Below are 20,187 nucleotides of genomic sequence, written 5' to 3'. Positions count from 1 at the left end.
TTCTGGTGGTCGCATGAGAAACATTTCCAGTTTGGTGACATTGAGGGGAGAGGGTCTATAGTTTTGTTCAGTGGATGTTGAATGTATCTTCCTGACGTGATCTTTTAATTCTGAAGTTTCACTGGGAGCTGGACTGTCCTGTAGCAGCAAAGTAAAATACCATCTCGTCTTGGAGATCTGCGTAAAAACAGCTGATCTTTGATTGCAGATCCCACTAGTGCATTTTGGTCTATATGGTCAAAAGTAAGAGATGGATGATGATGAATGCAGTCCAAACATAGATGTGGTAGCTGGTAGCTCAGTCCTAGTCATAGAGCATGTCTTACAATCAGCACAATTTCCTAGCACCTACACAGTGACCAAAACTTCAGCTAGCTGTGTGTGCTGTTTCAGGCATCTGTCATAAGAAGAAAAATAAGAGATACATAGACACAAGCCTAGGAGAAGGAAACACGCAGAGTAGCCTGTATTTATACTGCAGGTGGTGTAATCCATAAGTACATCAAAACCAGGGATTGTCTTTTGTTGCTTCTTTGAATCTCTCTTGACTGTCAGCATTCATGTGATTCATGTGATATATGTACACATGTACGTACATAAGTATGTAAACTGCTGTGGTCTTGATACAGCTTGAAGGGAGAGGGTGAAGTTGTTGACAGTGATTTTGCCAGCTAATTTTGCACAGATGACTGTTGGGCTAGATTTAATCTAATAAAGGTTTTCTTTCTCCAATTTTCTTGGTTTTAATCTGTAGGAGGACAGTTTAGATCTTCTAGGAAGACTAAGGTGAATAAACTAAAGGTTGCAATGACCTTAAGAGCTTGTCAATCCCCCTATGTAGAAACTCTTACTCAAAAGGGACTCTTTGGGTTGTGGACACATACGTACAGCAGTATTGTTTGTAGCAGATGGTGTTACCACCCCTTAGCTGTTTTTTACAGCCACCTTGTCAGGTTAAAAAAAAAAAGTTGTCAGAGGTAAACATGTACCTGACTTCCCATCAATCCATTGCAAATTCCAGCAGCTTAATTAAAGCTGCCAGCGCAGGTGGGATTTTTACACTTGACTCCAAACTTGGCAGAGAGGTGGGTATGCTTAATTTGACTGGCTCTGGTGAGTGTAATAATCTCGAAAAGACAACTTCAGGTGGTAAAAGGCCACTTTACTTTTCAGTTAAAGCACTGATGTGCAGGTTTAATTAATAGCTGGAATGTTTTGAAGTTCCAGGGAAGTTTGAATACAAAATGGAAAATATTTGTTTCAGCTGTGAATTCCTGAGTGTGAAAGGGGAGCTTTGTAAGATACCAAATTAGGATACTCCTTTGACATTACAGAATCATAAACTACATACAATTTGAAGATGCATTTTGATTCTAACAACATGAGTTACTTAAATATGTGTATTAGTTGGGCTAGTTGTACTTGCTGGACTGTTCAAATTGTTTCTATTGTCTTTGCACACACTTGAATTATGCAAGATGGAGAATTTTAATCTTTAGTATGATAATCACTACAGTTCTAGGAAGTCATTTTGCTTAATTTTATTATACAAGAAACTGGTAACACTTAGAATTAAGGTTGCTCAACACTTTCTATTAAGTGATTGTGTTTTCGGTTTCTTGTGGCTGCCAAACTTTAGCTCTTCCAACTGGAATACTGTGTCTGCCTCAAGCTGTTTTGTTGGGGTTTTTTAAACAGCTTTGACAAAAATACTTCAGCCATTTCTAAATGAAGCTAGAGGTGGAATGCCTTCCTACCCAGATTAAAGTTTGTTTTGTTTAAGTGTAAAGTTAAACTCGAGAACCATCATGTTTTGGATATGAAATACTGTGTGAATTACTTGTTTCAGGACTGCTTGAGGAAAAAAAATCCATATTTTTTTAAGCCTTTGAAAAATATTCATGTCTACTTTATCCATATGGAGTATTTAGAGTTCAGCTGCCATGTTCTCTAGAGTTATGCATGCTAAGCAGGCGTGATCACACATCTCCAGGTTGGAAGGAGCTGAGAAAGGTTTTTCATGTTGTTTGAATCTGTTGTGGCACCAGACAGTAGAACGAGAAGAATATCTGTTCAGCTATCTCCTAATTTATAAATGCCTTGGCTTTGCAACCTATTCTTTGAATGTAGTTGTTATGTGATAACCTGCATGTTTTCAGAAAAATTCTCATTCTGGTTATGCATTCCTTAGTGATAAATGATTCATAGCTGACTAAAAATTGCACCTCCACCTCCTTTTATCAGGGCTGCCTCTGCTGCAGTTAAATTACAAGTGATGGCACTTTTAAGCCATCCACTATGGCTTATGGCATCCTTAGGTTGAATTTCCACTGTGAATTGCAGCAGCTGCAATTTCCAGGGCCTCAGCTTTCTGGATTAAAGGATTAGAAAGGGAGCTTGCACCTATTCAGAGCAGCTGAGGGGCCCTAAGCCAAACTACATGAAGTAAAGATTGAACTGAAATTTAATCAGAGCCACTCTGAAGACAAACAGAAAAGCAATTCTTCAAAAGTTTACTACGCAGAGAAAGAGGGCTTCTGCAGTGTAAAGCCCATTGGTACCCAGAACAACTAATGGTGATGGAGTGTGTGGATTTCTTAATGAAAGTTAATATTAGCTTAATCACTTCACTACACCCTCCTGGTCGTGTATCTTTTCTGCTCTTGAACTGCTTCCCTGACATTACAATAGCACTTTGACAAAGACATAGCGTTCATGATCCTTAAGGAAAATCAGCCTCCGTTCTTACTACTTTGTTCTTTTGTTGCAAAGTAGTTCTGTACTACTCCTCTTTTGGTTGAAATTAATCAGTAGTTTGTTCATCTTGGTGTTTCCAGTCTATTGGGTATAGCCTGTAAACCTGTAGGCAGGTTTAAATTACTTTTCCTTTACTTTAGAGTCAGAACTATCAATTCCAGTTGTAAGACTTGAGTTTCTTTTGCATATTGCCAAATTTCTAATTCTTTGCCTTGTTGTTCTCTAGCTATCTGTACCTAAAAATATTAAATCAGTGTTGTAGTTGCAAAATCGTGAATTAAAAATACTGTCAGTGTAGTTGATTCTCATCTCTACCTGCTTCTGCTTATGTACTGGTAGAATGTTATCTTACCGTACTGCTTTTCAGCACAGCAGCCTGTGCATGCTAAACATACTTCTGCTCAGCATTTTATTTCATCTTTTTCATTCTGTGTGCAGTAAATGATGCGTAAGCTTTATGGACACCATGGAAGGATGGGAGGACATGTCCTGGGGTCAGGAAGGGGCAGCGGCTCGCTACCCATCTGCTTACGGGTAACATGAAGCCTCACCCTCAGGTGTTGTGACTGCAGCATTAGTTCTGGCATGACGTGCTGCTTTTAAAACAATGCCTGGCTTCTTTCTTTATTCCTGCTCGTTGCCAAGATATGACAATTGAACAATTAAGGCACAAAGCAGAGAGGGTTTAGCAAATAATTAACTGTTTTTAATTTGCCTCATTAAGCTGCTGTTAACTGCTTAAAGCCATCTGCTTAAAAATAATTTACACATCTCAAGTTTGCTCTGCAGAGCAGGTAGACTTTCATTACAGCAGGTTTTGTTATTAATGTTATCTTTAGGGGGCTTTCAGTTGTTGTGGAAAATATTTTATTGTTCACTGAACCAAACTCGCCCTGTAAACAAAAGGAAATGGCACACATTTGTAATTTGCAGTCTGATGCCATAACCGTGTTCTTGGGAACCACTGTCATTCATTTAGAAACTGGCTTGCTGTGGAGGATGTTATTTACAGCCATTAGGTAGATCTGGGTATGAGAAAGGAGAATGAGCTATGTGAATGCCTAGTATCCCTATTATCTACTACCATCCCAAAAAATTAGGCCTGGAGAGGAAGAACAGCCAGATCTGTCACAGTGCCACAGCTGTAATTGAGGAGAGGGAACCCTGCTGCCTGCACCCTAAAGAGCTACCTGAGGAAAAACAAGTTTATCTCCCCAGATTTGTAAAGAAACAATTTCACTTACAGAGAATGGAATCACCACAGAGCCACAGACCCTTCTCTTCTATCTCAAGCTGAGATTCATTGTCATTTCAGTTAGATTGCATGTATGCTCCTTTCTGATCTGCTATGTATTTCTGTGGTCTGCTGTGAAATAATTGCCCTGGTTCTTGTCAGAGGAGACTGTTTCAGCAGTATGCTAATGGATTCCTGATACAAATAAGGTTATTTGGAGTGAAACTAGCTTTAGAAACATTAGATAATGATCGTGTGAGAATTTGAAAAAAGGTCCTCCACTCAGTCTATGGGAAAGAGGTGCATGTGATTTTGGAACTATTAGCTGAGACACAGTATTTGACTAAATATAGATCTTCTTTTATCAACAAATTAGAAACTCATTAAAATATTGCTAAGAAATTGATAGGGTTTTTTTCAATTGTGTGCTGTTTATTAAGAAGAAAAATGCCAATATTTAACACAATGCAAATCTTTTTTAAGTATCTGCGCAAAAATGTTGCTATGAACTGTAAGTATCATTGTCTTTCTATTAAGATTTTATTTGGCTCTTTCTGTCAAGGAGAAAGCCTACAAAGAGACTGACTGTACAAGTTTGCACACAACCTGCTTTCAAGTGTGTGACAAACCAGAAAAAATATAGGGCTTTTTGTAGTTGTTTTTGTTTGGAATAGTTAGTTACTCTTTGCAACTGCAGCTACTATGCCTTTTAGCGTAAAGGAAGACTTCCCAAGGAATCCTTGACTGGAATCCTTTTATGGTTACCCAGTCATCTGGGCCTACATTTGAAAAAATGGCAATGAAGAAAATGTCTTAATTTATCTTGATTGGAAGGAATGAATGTTCTAAAAACGTACACATGTCGTTGAACAGAATATGTGGCTTCTGCCGTATTCGATATGCCCTCATACTTCTGTTCTTTTTGCTATATTTGTCTTAATCTGGAAAGAATTTTACTTCAGGATTTCACTGTGAAACACTTCTTCACAGCAAAAACCTTTAGATGACATAGAGCTAATTAACTAATTCTTTTAGACCAAATATATGAAAAATTAAATCAATTTTTAGATTTGCAAAATACTTTTGAACATGTTAAACTTAATACTTATTTTCACAGCTGTCTACTGAAGAGTACCCAGTGCCAAGATGCTGTTGAATACTCAGTTATTCAAATCACGAGTTGTTCCTTTTTAGTACTCTGGATTGACGTGCAAGTTTAGGGACAATTGAAAGACTTCCAAATATTTTATGTGCAAAACATTTTTATGGGCAAACGATTTTGATTTGAGCTGAGTGAAATCTCTGAAGTCATCTGAGCTGTAGCTCAAGTAGCAGAAGAGAGTGATAACCACCGTGGACCTTCTGATGATAAGCTTGGGTAGGGAGGTTCTCTCTTAGGAGAGAATTATATGTGATGACCTAAATCTATGGTTTTCACTAGCTATATATTTGCAAAGAAACCTTGAAAAATATTTCTTTAGCGCTTCCACTCTAGATGAGAGCAAGTTGTCAAAGTTCCACAATCTGTCAGAAAAAGTGTTTTAACTTTCAGTCGTGTCTGGTTATAGTCCTTACACAAAACGCAGGAAATTCTGCTTTAATAAAACCTTCTGACACTAGCAGAAGACCTGAAGACGATCTTGCCAGGGTGCAGTTAATGCAGAAGTTGGAAAGCTTGCTGTGCTTAAACCTCAGTTCAGCTGCTGCGGTGGCCTCCGTTTCACTTCCACCTTCTTTTGGCTGTTTTTTTTTTGCAGATGGGAGGTGTCAGGGAAATAAAGATAGCTGTATCTCAATGCAGTCAGCGCCCTTGAAATACTGCTTCCCTTCTATGTGTCTTGCCATGTGTGACCACCAAAAATATTTCATCTGTCCCTTTCCTGCTGCTGAAGAGAAGGAACGGAATCAGTTTGCCCTTTCTGACAGGTCTGCCCTCTGGTCCGACTGTGAAAGGCATCAGCTGGGGAATGGAATAGCCCCCTGTTTAATGAGAGGAGCCTTGAAAGCACCTAGTAGTTGAGAGTTGGAGTGAGGCCTGCAAAATGGGAATAAAGAAAACACTGCTGCTGGGAGCTGCAAGGCCTTCAGAAGCCATTAGCCTTACTGTGCTTGCTTCTCACTTGCTGAGTGGGAGGATCTGTATTGGAGAGGCTTGTGCAGCTCAGTTCTCTGAACGCGTGAAGAAAGTGCAAAAAAGGCTGTCTAGGGGATGGCTCGGAGTCCTGTGTATCCCAATGCTACTGGTTCCTGTGTTCTCTGTACTTTCATCTAAGATGAGAAGCAATGCGGAGGAGGAGAAGAGGTGCTGACAGGAGAGAAAGACAGTTCTCAAATGGCTGCCTGAAAAACTAGATGTGAAGTGGGATGTGTTTCTGATACTTGACTTTGGAAACTCACCTGGAATGTGGATTTCTCTCTAGCAAATAAACTGTTTCCACTCATCTTCTTGCTCTTTCCTGCCCCAAACCAGATGGACCTGCTACAAGATGAGCCCTGCTGAGGGTTCAGCAACCGTGTCATGGTTGGGGGATTGAGTGCATCTGTGAAAGAAATCTGGCAGAGGAGCAGCACTGACTCAAGTGGCAGAGCTCAGCTGGGGAGGAGGCAGCAGGTTAACAGAAGTAGTTTTAAACTGTATCTCTTGTGAAGACAGTCCTTGAGTATTGCTGACATGAGTTGTAACTTTGAAGTCTTGAGGTGGTTTGGGTTTTTTCTGAAAACCACAGACCCTTAGTTCTCGTGTCTGCTTAAGACTAATTGTGCATTGAAGGAGTAATTTCTAGCCTTTGCGTTTGTGGAACAAAGTGACTCGTGACCTGAATGCCATCTTACAGCTCAGAGCTAGAAAGCTTATGAAAACTCATTGTTTCTAGTTAAATCACCAGGTAGCTGTGTGTGAAAAGGCTGTCTAGGAGATACTGAGATGTGAGAGAAGGGCATGAAGTAATTTGCCCCAAATTCAACACCTGAAATCAAATAGGAAAGCTACAGACTTTCCACTTGCTCCATCCTTTGTTTGTAAATCCATTGGTAAGCAGAAGAGGAGTCAAGAGGCAGCTAGAAGAGTTAGGGTTAAAGCATCTACCACCTCTTACCTCCTAATCACATCTTCAAAGACAAGTAGACATGCTGGGGCAGGACAGTGCTTGGAGGAAAAGAGAACAGGAGGAGAGCTCCAGCCTCTTTTACACCTTTATCCCAGAAAGACTGTGAATAATACTACTTTTTTGAGGTACTTTGGAAAAGGAAGTATCCTATCTTTTCTTTTTTTCATGCAGAAGAAGGGAACTTGCATGACTTAGGGCAGGGAATTTCTGGCATTGTGACAAAGTTGTCTTAAACATTTCTTCCACCTAGCTTCAGCAGACTTAAGTCTGTTCTGATGCCAGCGTTTTGGGAGCTGTAATGTTGGGAAATAAAAGGTTGTGGTTAGAGTCACTTATTAAATCTCATAGAGTGTACTGCTTTTTGAATGAAGGATGTACTGAAGGAGTGCTTACTGTGGTTGGAACAGGAGCTCCAAGACTGAGTCAGACCATCAGTAGGGTTTTTGTGGGGGTGTGTGATAGTTCACCCAGAAAGAAATGTAGGTAGTTCTTTCTCATGTGGTCTGACAGCACAGAATAGCAATGACTCTACTTGTGAAAGGCAAGAAGAAAAAAATCGGTGACAAAAAAAAAATTTGCGTTTTCGCAAGTCCAGTTTATGTGGTGATGAATTCTAGTACTCAAGCAGCCTTACCCTGTAGCACATGGTGAGGCTCTGCAAGTCTGCTCTGTGCCACTGCTTCATGGTGGAACAGAGCAGGGCTTGTGTTGTACACTGCAAAGGCAATTTACCTCCCTTTTAACTGAAATAATTTAAATAAAAACATTTCCTTTGAGAAATTCATTAGTCTGTTAAGTAACTACCTTGTTTGAAAGAAAAATCTCCTGGAAAGATTGGATTCTGTGTAGCTTATGGCAGTTCATAGGCAGGCACACGACCTGGTTGCATCCTGGATACCGAGATCTTACGTTTTTTTATATATACTTTTTTACATATATTTAAAAAAAAAAAAAAGAAAAAGAAAAAGTAAAAACCACCAAGCCCTAGCAGCAAAAGAATTAGTTTCTGTGGAATGAAGTAAAAACAAGTTAAATTACATTTTTGATAGGAGGGATAGCCTGTGCAGAATGACAAACGGTGAACATGTGCAGCAGGTTCCACACTTATGAAGTAAGTTTAGAGGGGATAGGGGATACAGTGCAGCTTTGTCCTGCTAAACTGACTTAAAACATTGGTAATTCTACAACGTAGACCTTGAAAACCTAAGTTTCTATTTTGAAGAAATTTGAGTTGCTGTTATATAACAACTTCAACTTTTTTTTTCCTCTTTCCCTCCTACAGATCACACATCCGTGGGCGGGCTGGGAGACAGTTTTTATGAATATTTATTGAAAGCCTGGCTTATGTCAGACAAGACGGACATGGAGGCAAGGAAAATGTACGACGATGCAATTGAGGTGATTATAATTCATTGAGTTTTCTCCAATACAGTGGAATTTAAAAAACATCTTTAATACTTCAAAAAAAAATTGAAAAAACCCACCAAACAAACAAAAAATAACCACAAACCCACAGGACTTGTTTTGATTATGTAAGTTTTAAGAAATCAAGTGATGAATAATACTAGCTTTCACTCTGAGTAATTTAAAAAGTATTATTGTAGAATACATCAGATGCAGGTTATTGTGCTAAAAATATTCAGCTTGTCCAAAATGTTGTAACGTAAAAGCCCAAGCTGTAGTTTGTTAGAAAGAGATCTAACAGCCGTAAGATGTTTGCAGAACAACCAAGTCACTTTTCTCCGGTGTTCAGGATCATTCTAGGAGTTGTTTTATTCTTTATTTTCTAAAACATTTATATGTTATATTCCATATTTATCTTGTAAAATGTAGTTCATGCCTATTCCTTGCTCTATGGTTCTTTTGTGATATGATCTTGCTCTTTCTCACAGATCAAATAGCGTTTGCCCAAGCAGGGCAGTACTGCAGGATGCTTCAGTGGGATTTAGGGTGGGGGCCTTTTTGTGGTGGCTCTGATCTTTATGCTGTCCAGCTCTTATTTTCTTAGTTTCTCCGTCTTCTTTCATCAGGCTCGCTTGTGCCCATATATGCCAGCATGCCTATGCAACAGTTAAGGCACATACAGAGTTACTAAGCTAATTTTAATCAAGTTAGCTGTGGTGTCAACAGCAGCAGGGATCGATCGCATAGACTTGACTAAGTGCAGATCTGTGCTTCGTGCCTAACTTGTTCCATACTCTGAGCATGCTGTGTTTCTTTCAACACAAGATTTAAAATTCAGTTTTAGTGCTGTCAGTCTCCTAAAGCAAAATGTTCTCAAATTCACAAATGCCTCAAAATTCACATTTTAAAAGATATATAGTGAAATTTCTAGTCCAAAATTGCTTTAAAGCTGTAATAGCTCTTATTCCTGACCTGAATTTGATTACATTTGGCTTTCAACTACTTGAACTTTTTCGTTACCTACATTGTTTTGAAGGGTTATGTGTGTCATGTAGCTGGTTACTAGCAAAGGTACAATAGGCATTCTCTCCTGAAGGAGAAATGCAGTTTTCTTTAGTCTCACAATATAAAACAGATTTTGAATGATTTCTTAAGCTTTTTTTCTAAGTACTTTCTAGTGTCTTCAGTATGGAGACAAGAATGTATTGGTTCTCCTAATATGTCATTGCCTGATTTCTTCTCAGTATTCTCCTCTTCATCCAGCCAAGAGCTGTGTTGGCGCTGTTAACCTTTGCTTCAGTCATGCACTTTCCAGTTGGTTTTGCTTTGAAATTGGTTATAGTCTTTTTGATTTACTGCTCACCCGCTACTGTGATTTACATTCCCGATTCCTCAATGTGTGACCTTATACTTATCTCTGTTAAAACACAATTGTTCAGGAAAACCCATTTTGTCACATGTTGTGAATGATTTTACAGGACTGACTTTTCCTTTATCACTATCTATAGCTCCATCAATTTTTGTCATCTGCAAATTTTTTTTAGCATTTGTTTCTTGCAGATCATTGGTAGAAATGCTGCCTAGCATTGAATAAAAGTATCTTTGCAGAATCTTCATGGGATGAGGATTTTTCACAATTTTTTGGTTTACTTTGATCTGTTTTAGCAAGCCAACTTGTAATCTAATTCATATGTGCTGCCTTGAGTTTGTTTAGGATTAATATTTTTACAATACCAAGGAAATTCCTATTATTCCTAATATCAGCATGCACTTGCCAATCAAACATCTATTTCTGAAATTGTATCATTTGTTTTATGTGATTCTTCTATTAACCTTTTAAAATACTGTTAAAGCATCAGCTATTTCCCAGTCCTTTTGAACTTACTTAGCTTTCCAGGGTTTGTTAAACCCAGCATTAGTAGTTCAGAACATTAGTTGAGTACTTTTAGTAGTCTAAAACACAGTTTATTAGGTCCTGTGAGTTTAAAAACAGGTTTAGCAGTTGATGTTTAACATCCATTGTGGTTACTGTTGAAATACTCTGATTCCTAAACTGTGAGTACTTTAAAATTAGAGGAAATAAACTTTGCCTTTCATCCTCTTTACTGTAAGCCCAGTCTTGCAAACATTTTGTATGGGCAAATGTCTATCTGTGAACGGAGACACAGCAAAGCAAATCCGGCACCAGATAAAAAGACACTGTGGGTAGGAGAGAGAAAGAGCTGAGCTGCTGCTGCTTCATATATGATAGGACCTGTAGCGCAAGCATCAGATCATAGAATCATTAGGTTGAAATAGGCCTCTAAGATCATTAAGTCCAACAGTCGACTTAACACCACCATGCCCACTAAACCATGTCTAGAACACGTTTTTTGAACACCTCCAGGGATGGTGACTCCACCACCTCCCTGGGCAGTCTATTCCAATGTTTGACAACCCTTTTGGTGAATAATTTTTTCCTAATATCCAATCTAAACCTCCCCTGGCACAACTTGAGGCCATTTCCTCTTGTCCTGTTACTTGTTACTTGGGAGAAGAGACCGATACCCTCCTCACTACAGCCTCCTTTCAGGTAGTTATAGAGAGCAATAAGGTCTCCCCTCGGTCTCCTCTTCTCCAGACTAAACAACCCCAGTTCCCTCAGGCACTTCTCATAAATGTTCTCCAGACCCTTCACCAGCTTTGTCGCCCTTCTCTGAACATGCTTCAGCACCTCTGTGTCTTTCCTGTGGTGTGGGGCCCAAAACTGAACACAGTATTCAACGTGTGGCCTCACCAGGGCTGAGTACAGGGGGACGATCACTTCCCTGCTCCTGCTGGCCACACTATTTCTGATACAGGTCAGGATGCTGTTGGCCTTCTTGGCCACCTGGGCACACTGCCGGCTTGTGTTCAGCCAGCTGTTGACCAGCCCCCCCAGGTCCTTTGCCACCGGGCAGCTTTCCAGCCATGCATCCCCAAGCCTGTAGCGCTGCATGGGCAACCTCTTGGGCTTACTCTCAGCTAAGCCCACCCATGTACATTTTGAATCTGCATGATTCTGTGCTGGTTCAGGATTTGTGTTTATCTCAGGTCCTACTTGACTTCGAAAGACACGGGCAAGGAGTCAGTGAATAGGATTTTTTTTACGTAATTGCTATTTGAATTTTTATTTAAAATCTTAAAATATTTTAAAGAGCCCATTCCCTTATCATTCTTTTGTTGTTGCCTATAACATTGATCTTCTTCCGTAGCTGGCACTTCTTACTCTTCATTTTTCAAAACTTGGAGCAAAAGCTCTTTGCATCATTTATGCAAGGAGAAGGGTGCAAAATACATTCCTCCTATTCATAGCACAAAGTTGGAAATGTTCTCAGCACCCACCAGAAGGTCTCTGTCCAGCCACTCTTCACTTCCTTAGCTTATCACAGGGGAGAGAGTGGAAGATAGACAACCATACCCTAACTCTCAAGTCTTGCAGTAAGCAGTGATATCCCATTCCTTGGAGGTACTAAGAGGAAGAAAGATGACAGCATCTGTTCTTCAGATGTCCTGATTTGCAGTCCATGGCATATGAGGCCTTACCCAGGTCACAGCATACTTCAGAACAAGAGTACAAACAGGTTCCGTATCCGTGACCTCTCCATGCTGTATAACATTAATGCAGGCTTCCACTGTAAAGGACACTTCATTTCAGTGTTCTGGTATGCAGATTCACAGCTGTGATAAAAGCTGAAATTGTGAAACTTGTTTAGAATTTTTTGAGGTGATAAATACTGCGGATAGGCCTCTTAATTTGCTTTCAATATTGTCACGTGGACCTCCCAGCTAGTCTGGTTTAAAGTGTCTTTTATCCTTCTCACACTGGCTGGAGGATACGGAAGCTTCCTTTTGATCTGTTGCCTTGAGTAGCCTAATCTGTTAGGCTCACTAAGTTGATCCTCGCTCTTTCTCATTGCACAGCATTAGATAGCTTTTTAATGGCACTTTAATCCTTCAGGTCTAACCAGCCTTGGAGTACTCTGACCAGTCACAGGTCATGCACTTTGAAGGAAGTTGTGAACCCATCAGATGGTTATGTGTGGAAGTAAAAAGGAGATTTCTGTAAAGAAGATAGGAATAATGTCTCTATGGTAAAGAAGATATTGGTCTTTATTGTTATAGGACTCAAACTGTAAGGAGATTCTAGTTACCAGAAGAACTGTCTAATGCTGAAGATAGTAAGTACTGCAGTATGTTGTCAGGGATTGTGAACCTCTCTGAAAGATACTTAAGTAAATGCATTGTTCCATGTAGTCTGCAAACTTCAGAAAGTTAGGTCAGCTATTCTCCTTGCTACTATGAGAATACCATTTATAAGTCACAATCAACAACATATATTGGTACAAATGTGCAAGGAAAACGCACCAGTTGCCTCACCTGTAAAATAGTAATGTTTTTTGGCAACAGCTACTCTAACCCTCACCCATCCTTTCACCATGTGCAATCAGAAAGCTGCTATGGAGAAGCAGCTAGAAGATGGCTGGAGTATTCCCATCACTTCCTATTAAAGACTGACTGAGAGTACAGGTGCTGCCTTTACATATGTTGCTGACTGGAAGTTTCCAACATGAATATATCTTTCTGTGTACACACAGACTGTACAGCAGAACAAATAGATGCTTCTCAGAGTTAACAGGTAGCCAAACATCATTTGAGCCATAAAATATGTGCTGAATTCTCAGCTAAAAGTGCAAGATTATCTATGTTGTGATTTTCCTGTTTGATCTCATTAACATCATTTAGCAGTTAGGGTATTTTTTTGTGTATATTGAAATTACATTCTTAGAGCTGTTTGGTCCTGTAGTGCTCAGAAGTGCATTTGAAAGAAGAAGACAATTCTTTTTGTTTTGAAAACAGTACTTTATTCTTTGAAGGAGAATTAGTATGTAAAACTTGCATGTGAAACAGTATTTGAAAGTTCTCTTAATCTTCTTATAGGCCATAGAAAAACATCTCATCAGAAAGTCCAATGGGGGACTGACCTTCATTGGGGAGTGGAAGAACGGCCACCTTGAAAGAAAGATGGGCCATTTGACCTGTTTTGCTGGGGGAATGTTTGCCCTTGGAGCAGATGGTTCCAGAGATGATAAAGCTGGACATTATTTGCAGCTTGGAGCTGAAATTGCACATACATGTCATGAGTCATATGACAGGACAAGTAAGATACATTGCTAATCTGGTTATTTTAGAAGTTGAAATACAGAAATTGTTGTAATTATTTTTAATATTTGTTACAGACCTGTGCCTTGTCTAACATGCACTGTTTTGATACCAGTATAGGTTTTTTTTTAACATCCATGTACTTACTTCTGGCCTACATCACGGTGAGTAAATGTAAAACCAGGTTCCTGCATGTTTATCCCTGTTTTTGGATCAGTCAGCTAAGATAGGTCTAGGGAGGAAGGAATGTGTATGAACTCTTGCCCTCACAGATATATAGGGCAATTTTTTATTTCTTATATACTGTTCCTACAGTTATGTAGAATGAAAATTTTGTAAATACATCTTTTACTGCTTTTAGTAGTAGTACTTTCTGGGTAAGTACAATTAAAGTTAAAAGGATGAAGATTAGTATGCAAACTGTGAGATGGCCAAAGACCTGACTAGCTGAGGAGGCAATATCAGAGGCAATTTCAGTGTTGGGCTGGAAGTTTCTAAAGTTCAGCGTTTTGGACAAGGTTTATTTTACATCTTTAGTAGTGACCTTGATGCATAAAGTTGAAGTGTGCTGATTACACTTACAGTGGCCATAAAGTCATAAGACAGAATTAAAACAGAAGAGTCTCAGAATAGTAAACAGGAAGATCTAGAGGACTGCACTGTCAGAAATAAGAAGTTCACTACAAAAAAGGCAGGAGCTCTTTCTCTAAACTGGGTGTTGAAAAATACTAGTGCAGTCCTAGTCTGTACCAGGTGAAGAATTTTCAGCAGAGATTAGAGAATATTAGCGCTGCCTTAGAAGACACGTATAATTTGTCATCCAGAATACACTGTACAAACCTGAATTTCAGAATTTCAAGCAGAACAAATGCAGGGAAGGACCGACAGAACGATTACAGTGACAGAGCTTTTATGGTGGGAAAATACGAGAGGTCGGCCTGCTCAGACTAGAAAAATAATGCCGAAGAAGGAAATGAATTTGTTGTCATCTTAAAGGGTAAACACTGAAAAGAAATAAGAGTTATTTAAAGGTATAAACAACACAGTTGTACCAAGAGCAAGATTTGTAAGCTCGCCATGAATAAATGTAAGTTGGCAATTGGAAATGGCTTTGTGTAGCCATCAGAGAAGTGAGCTTCTGAAATGACTTCCTAGTAGAAGTAATGGTAACTAAAAGTCAAGCATTTTTACGAGGAGAATTAATGTATTTATTGCCAGGATTGCATAGTATCATTGCATAATTGCCTGTCATTTTGAAGAATTCAGTCACATAAGTGATACTTTTACATGGGTAGCAACAGCATTAAAAAAAAAAAAGGACAAGGAAAAACTATGAGGATGCTTAAGGAGAAAGGTAGGACATAGTAGCTATCATTGCATTCTGAAAAACTGCATTTAAATGTTTAATTTGACACTTAAAAATAAACGATGCTAAATTTACAGTTGTTTGTGCGGTCTTAATTTTATTCCTTCAGATGTTTATTCTGTACCCTAACTAAGTCAAAAGATGGGGAGGATAAAAGTTTGGTTACATATTTAATAACTATAAGAACACATACATGCAAGAAACAGACTGAAAGTTGTACAGGCAGCTATAAATTTGCAATGCCCTATTTTTTTCTTGTTCAGTCGTGCAATCTCAGGGATGTGGATTTTTTTTTTTTTTACCTGGACTGATTTTTCAAAGAATAAAGAACTGTTATATGCAAAATGTCAACTTCATTATGCTTTAACAGCAGGATTTGAGACATAATTGTTATGCTTTAATGACAGAACTAGCTGGTTGCAGAAAAAAATTCTTTCGGAGGGCAGATAGTCATCCTGGTTCAGCTGATAGGTTTGTGTTTCAGTCAGCAAAGGGGAGACCCTGATCTCTTTCTTCTATAGACATGGGAAAACTCTTGCCCCATTTGGTGTCCCTAGAGGAGATAGCAAGGTGCTGAGGCTGTGTGCTGAGGATAGAGAGCTCTTTACTTCAGATAAACCAACCAGAGCTGTCCTTTTGTGTGTCTTCCCAGGGTTGTTCATCATAAACTGCAGTATATGCCTGGTTTTATAATATTTTAGTATAAAACCACTGCTTTATGAAGCAACCTAAATTTCCGTACGGGCTGAGCATGAGGAAAAAAAAAATGCTGCTTCAAGGTGCAGTCTCAGCAAAATCAAAATAGAATTTCACAGAATAAAAGCACTTCTGTAAAAGAGCATTATATTACCAGCTGTCAGCAACATGTTGCACATACTACAGATATGAAAGCCTGTTTAAAAAAAAAAAAAAGTTTAAGATTTCAGAAAGCCTCAGGCAAACTAAATTCTGTATTTGCTACTGTCTTTACAGTAATGTTATTATATGAATCATGGAATACCATCTCCTGAAATTCTGGTTTGAAATTATGCTTTCCATGTCTTGCATAAACAAACAAACATGGTGACATGACAGATGATTTAGGGCCCAGGACTTCTGGGTTTCCAAATAATTCCATTGGAGTAACTTTGATCTGGACAGATTTTACCAGTGTGATGATAAGTAAAATGCCTTTGTCTCTGCGACAGTCCACATGCTTATTTAGCATTGGGGTGGTTTTCTGCCATGACATTTGTGGCTGGAGGCTCTTGATGTATTACAATTTTTTTGAGACAATAATAATATCCTCTCAGGTCACTTTCCCCTCTCATACATTACCCTACGTGTTCAGACAAACTCAATCACAGTTTAAAAGGCAGAGCACTTGTGGTGGCTTCAGCCTTCTTTAGCAAAACAAGACTTTACTTATTTTGTCAAGGTAATACAGCCCTTTCGCTCGTTCTTGTCTGTTTGCCTTTCTTCTTCATTTACTTGCCTTTGGGACTGAAGTTATCACAACTGGTGTGAGAAGTCACCTGTTGAATTATGATTGCACATACTTTCATCATTTCTAAGACTATCTCTTTGGTTCCTTGGATGCATTTGCTTCTGTTGATGGCTTCTAAGACCCTTGAGGTCTTAGGCCATTAGGAAGCCTTCTCTGCTTTCTGGTCTACTCCTTGATGTCAAGCATTCTGTCACCATCGAGTTTGTGCTCTCAGCAGTAGATTAGGGCAATGAAGCTGGTGAGGGGTCTGGCAAACATGTCTTATGAGGAGCGCCTGAGGGAACTGGGGTTGTTTAGCCTAGGGAAGAGGAGGCTGAGAGAAGACGTTATTGCTCTCTACCTGAAAGGAGATGGTAGTGAGGCCAGTGTTGGTCTCTTCTCCCAAATAACTAATGACAAGACAAGGAATAATGGCTTCAAGTTGTGCCAGGGGAGATTTAGATTGGATATTAGGAAAAATTTCTTTACTAAAGGAGTGGTTAGGCATTGGAACAGGCTGCCCAGGGAGGCGGTGGAATCACCACCCCTGGAGGTGTTCAAAAGAGGTATAGATGTGGTGCTTAGGAACATGATTTAGTGGTGGCCTTGGCAGTGTTAGGATAATGGTTGGACTTGATGATCTTAAAGGTCATGACACCATGCCACATCTCCCGACGAGTATATAAGACCGACCTCAGATCTGTGAAACTACCTTAGAGAGGCCACAGCCCATTGCACTACATGTCTTGCTGGGTCAAGCAAAGATACTCAATCTCGGCCCACACAACTCTGTTTCTTCCTCATTACCTAACATCATTATCGTTGGTAGTTGCTGTTACTTTAGTCAGGATTAATCGGTACTAAGATGAGTAGTTTTTTCATAGAGGCATATGTGGAGGAAGGATGAGACTCTGTTTTGGACTTATGAGGACTGCATGTGTTCATACATAAACTCAGTTCAGGATGGTAATGGAAGAGATCATCCCAGCTCTACAGAGAGGACTTTTTGTCTCTTGAATTCAAAGGTACCTTATTCTACATCTCCATCAAAACAGATAACAGGAGATATGTTCTGGGGTAGAAACAGACCCGTTCCAGTTCAAAAGTCAGTTGCTTGACTTCTGTGTAGATCTGAGGTTTTTCACAAGGTACCTAGCCATCATAGTAACCCAACTTGGGTGAAAGTATCTGCTTTTGTTACCCAAGTGACTGAGGAGTTAAAAGTGGGTTAATTATCTCCTTAGCTTGGGGCTGATTTTAGCTTTGGGCAGTTAAACTGAGTCAATGCCCTGTTTTTTGGGACCAAGTCTTTCAGACCTACCCCTGAGGAAATTTTGCTATCCTACACATGCTGTTTTCTCACACCAGGCCCATGTCTCATTGTTGGAATGCAAGGTGGTCTGTCTATACATGACAGCCATCTCCTGTATGGCTTGTAATAAGTTTTGCCTTAATCCTTTTAGATGTTCCTGCATCCTTTGTTTTCCCTTTCCCACCAGATTGCATTCTGTTCAGCACCCAAGTTACCCATTTAACCTCTCATGATACTCTCTGCTCCACCGTGTTGATTATACAAAGAAGCTGGAAAATTCTTGCAACCATTCCTGGTATATTTCCACAGGCATTATGTCCCAGTGACAACTGGCATCACTGCAATGTAATCTATGAGAGGTTTATGCAGGGACACAGCCTCTCTGATAATCTGATTCACCTGTCAATGTTCTCCAGGAATATCTGAGGAGACCTCAGACTCCTCAGTTGTAGGCTGGAGTAGTGACTGGGGGTATCCTGAGAAGCTCAGGCCCTTGCCATGGCCCTATGAAAATCCCTGTAGGTTCTGCTTAAGCTGAGGATAAGTGTATAGCACTCCTTGTAGGATGCCTTTCTAATTCACTAGCTGGAGGAAGCTGATGGTCCTTGGAAGGTGAAGGCAGGGGGTACAGGCATGATTCTGATCTGCCTCTGAGAAAGGGATTTGTGTTTCCAGGATCCATTGAACTTGTCAGCATGAGATCCTGGAGGCTTTTCCTCTCTTCAGGAAATTGTGAATGCATGTGGCACCTCTTGGAAACACCAAGGATTTGAAAAGGCTTATTGATGGTCAAAGTCAGAAAACTTAACTGTAATCAGAATAGTCTTGTGATGTGTAATCTACACATGCCTCTGCTTCCTGCCTACTCTGCTTTTTTTCTGCACCATGACCTACTGATAGATTATTGCTGCAGTCATCCTGTATATCCCATCCTATGGCAGGAGAAAAATCTATAGTCCAGTGTGCTCTCAATTTGGAGAGAAGATTGAGAGAATCAAAGATAGAAGGCATGTTCTGATCTGTATGCCCATGTACAGGCACAGCACAAGGAATCATAATGCTGTCAGTGGGCACTGGTAAGGCTAAAAGAATACAGCTTCATGTGCTTATGGTGCAACGTTTCTCACCGTTTAAGTTTGTGTGTGGACTGCACATCTTGAGGTATTCCAGTTACTGGGGATTAGTTCTTTGTTTTACATGCCTAACATGTACCACTGAGAAACATGGCAAAGGCATAAGATAACTAGTAATGCAAAATCCATAAATGGTAAAAAAAAGTGTCCAATGAAATTGAAATAATAGAAAGCCACTAACAAATCAGTCTGAATAATTTGCTTTCATAGGTATTGTAGAGGTTAGATTAATAAGCAAAATTATCTGTGTAGATGGCAGCATGTACTGATATATAGCACACAGTATTTTTAGTAAAATATACCATCCCTTATATATAAGAATTTTCCCAGCCATTAGCTGATAGTATGTAAAGTATTGCCTGATTGCAGACAGATTATTTTAGGATGAAGTTTTTTGCACATCTTTAAAGTTTCTTGACAAGAACTGTCCTCGGAATCTGGGTACAGCTTCAGCTGTTCTTACACGTGTGACAGAATCTGGGTACAGCTTTAGCTGTTCTTATATGTGTGACAATTCCAATGCAGAATAAGCCAGGTGACTAAGACTTCAGCTGAGACATTGTGAGGGTATGAGTAGATGCTGTCTGTCTCAAGACTCAGTAAGCAGCTAAACAGATGAAGATGGAGAAACAAGAATAAGTACTTGTTTTCAAGAGAAGTGTAAAATAATGATGTACATTGATGGAATAGTTCAGGGAGTCTCAAACAAAAATACCTTGGAGGTCCTCTACCTGAAATTTTAAATGACTTAGAGCCTAGCAATTACTATTATTTTTATGAATCCTTTCTTACTTTCAGAGAATTTATTGCTAGATTGACTGTAGTCTTCAAGGGAGACAAAAAATTAACAATGTTTTCAAAATTATTTCTAAAATTAGATATATAAATATTTATCTAGAAGTCATAGGATTTGCCATTATTTTCAGCAGTGCTAAATATAGCTCTCATTGAAGTCAACTTTAAATCAGGTAAAATCTCTTTTAAAATGGTACTGGTTTAGCTTTGCAGTTTTGCACTATGATGTGAAATTGTTTCTCATCAGCTCTCATCAGCCTGATTAATACTAAAATGCCCAGATTAAAGTGTGACCACTATAGCATTGTAAAATGGCCTTAGATGGTTCTTTGCTTAGAAGAATGCTCACTTGAAAGGTGCTGTTCATAGTAGCTTCTTTAGTCACCTATTAGTAGGAGTGCTGTGATAAATTTGGTGTCAGATAAAAATTCAG

The 20,187-nt window shown here is 39.3% G+C and overlaps 1 protein-coding gene across 1 annotated transcript in view; it reads left to right on the top strand.

The window, feature by feature from the left end:
- The window catches only part of MAN1A2 (mannosidase alpha class 1A member 2), a 146,446-nt gene that overhangs the window by 111,146 nt on the left and 15,113 nt on the right, over positions 1–20,187 (top strand). The window contains exons 9-10 of the mRNA XM_086478369.1: positions 8,381–8,496; positions 13,462–13,681. Coding sequence (XP_086334495.1) covers positions 8,381–8,496; positions 13,462–13,681 — 336 coding nt within the window. The remainder of the gene's footprint in view (positions 1–8,380; positions 8,497–13,461; positions 13,682–20,187) is intronic.

Source organism: Leptosomus discolor, chromosome 1 (assembly GCF_034619465.1).
Source record: "Leptosomus discolor isolate bLepDis1 chromosome 1, bLepDis1.hap2, whole genome shotgun sequence".
Classification (NCBI taxonomy): domain Eukaryota; kingdom Metazoa; phylum Chordata; class Aves; order Leptosomiformes; family Leptosomidae; genus Leptosomus; species Leptosomus discolor.
The sequence above is the reverse complement of the archived record's forward strand: the minus strand, read 5'-3'. Positions and strand labels throughout refer to the sequence as shown.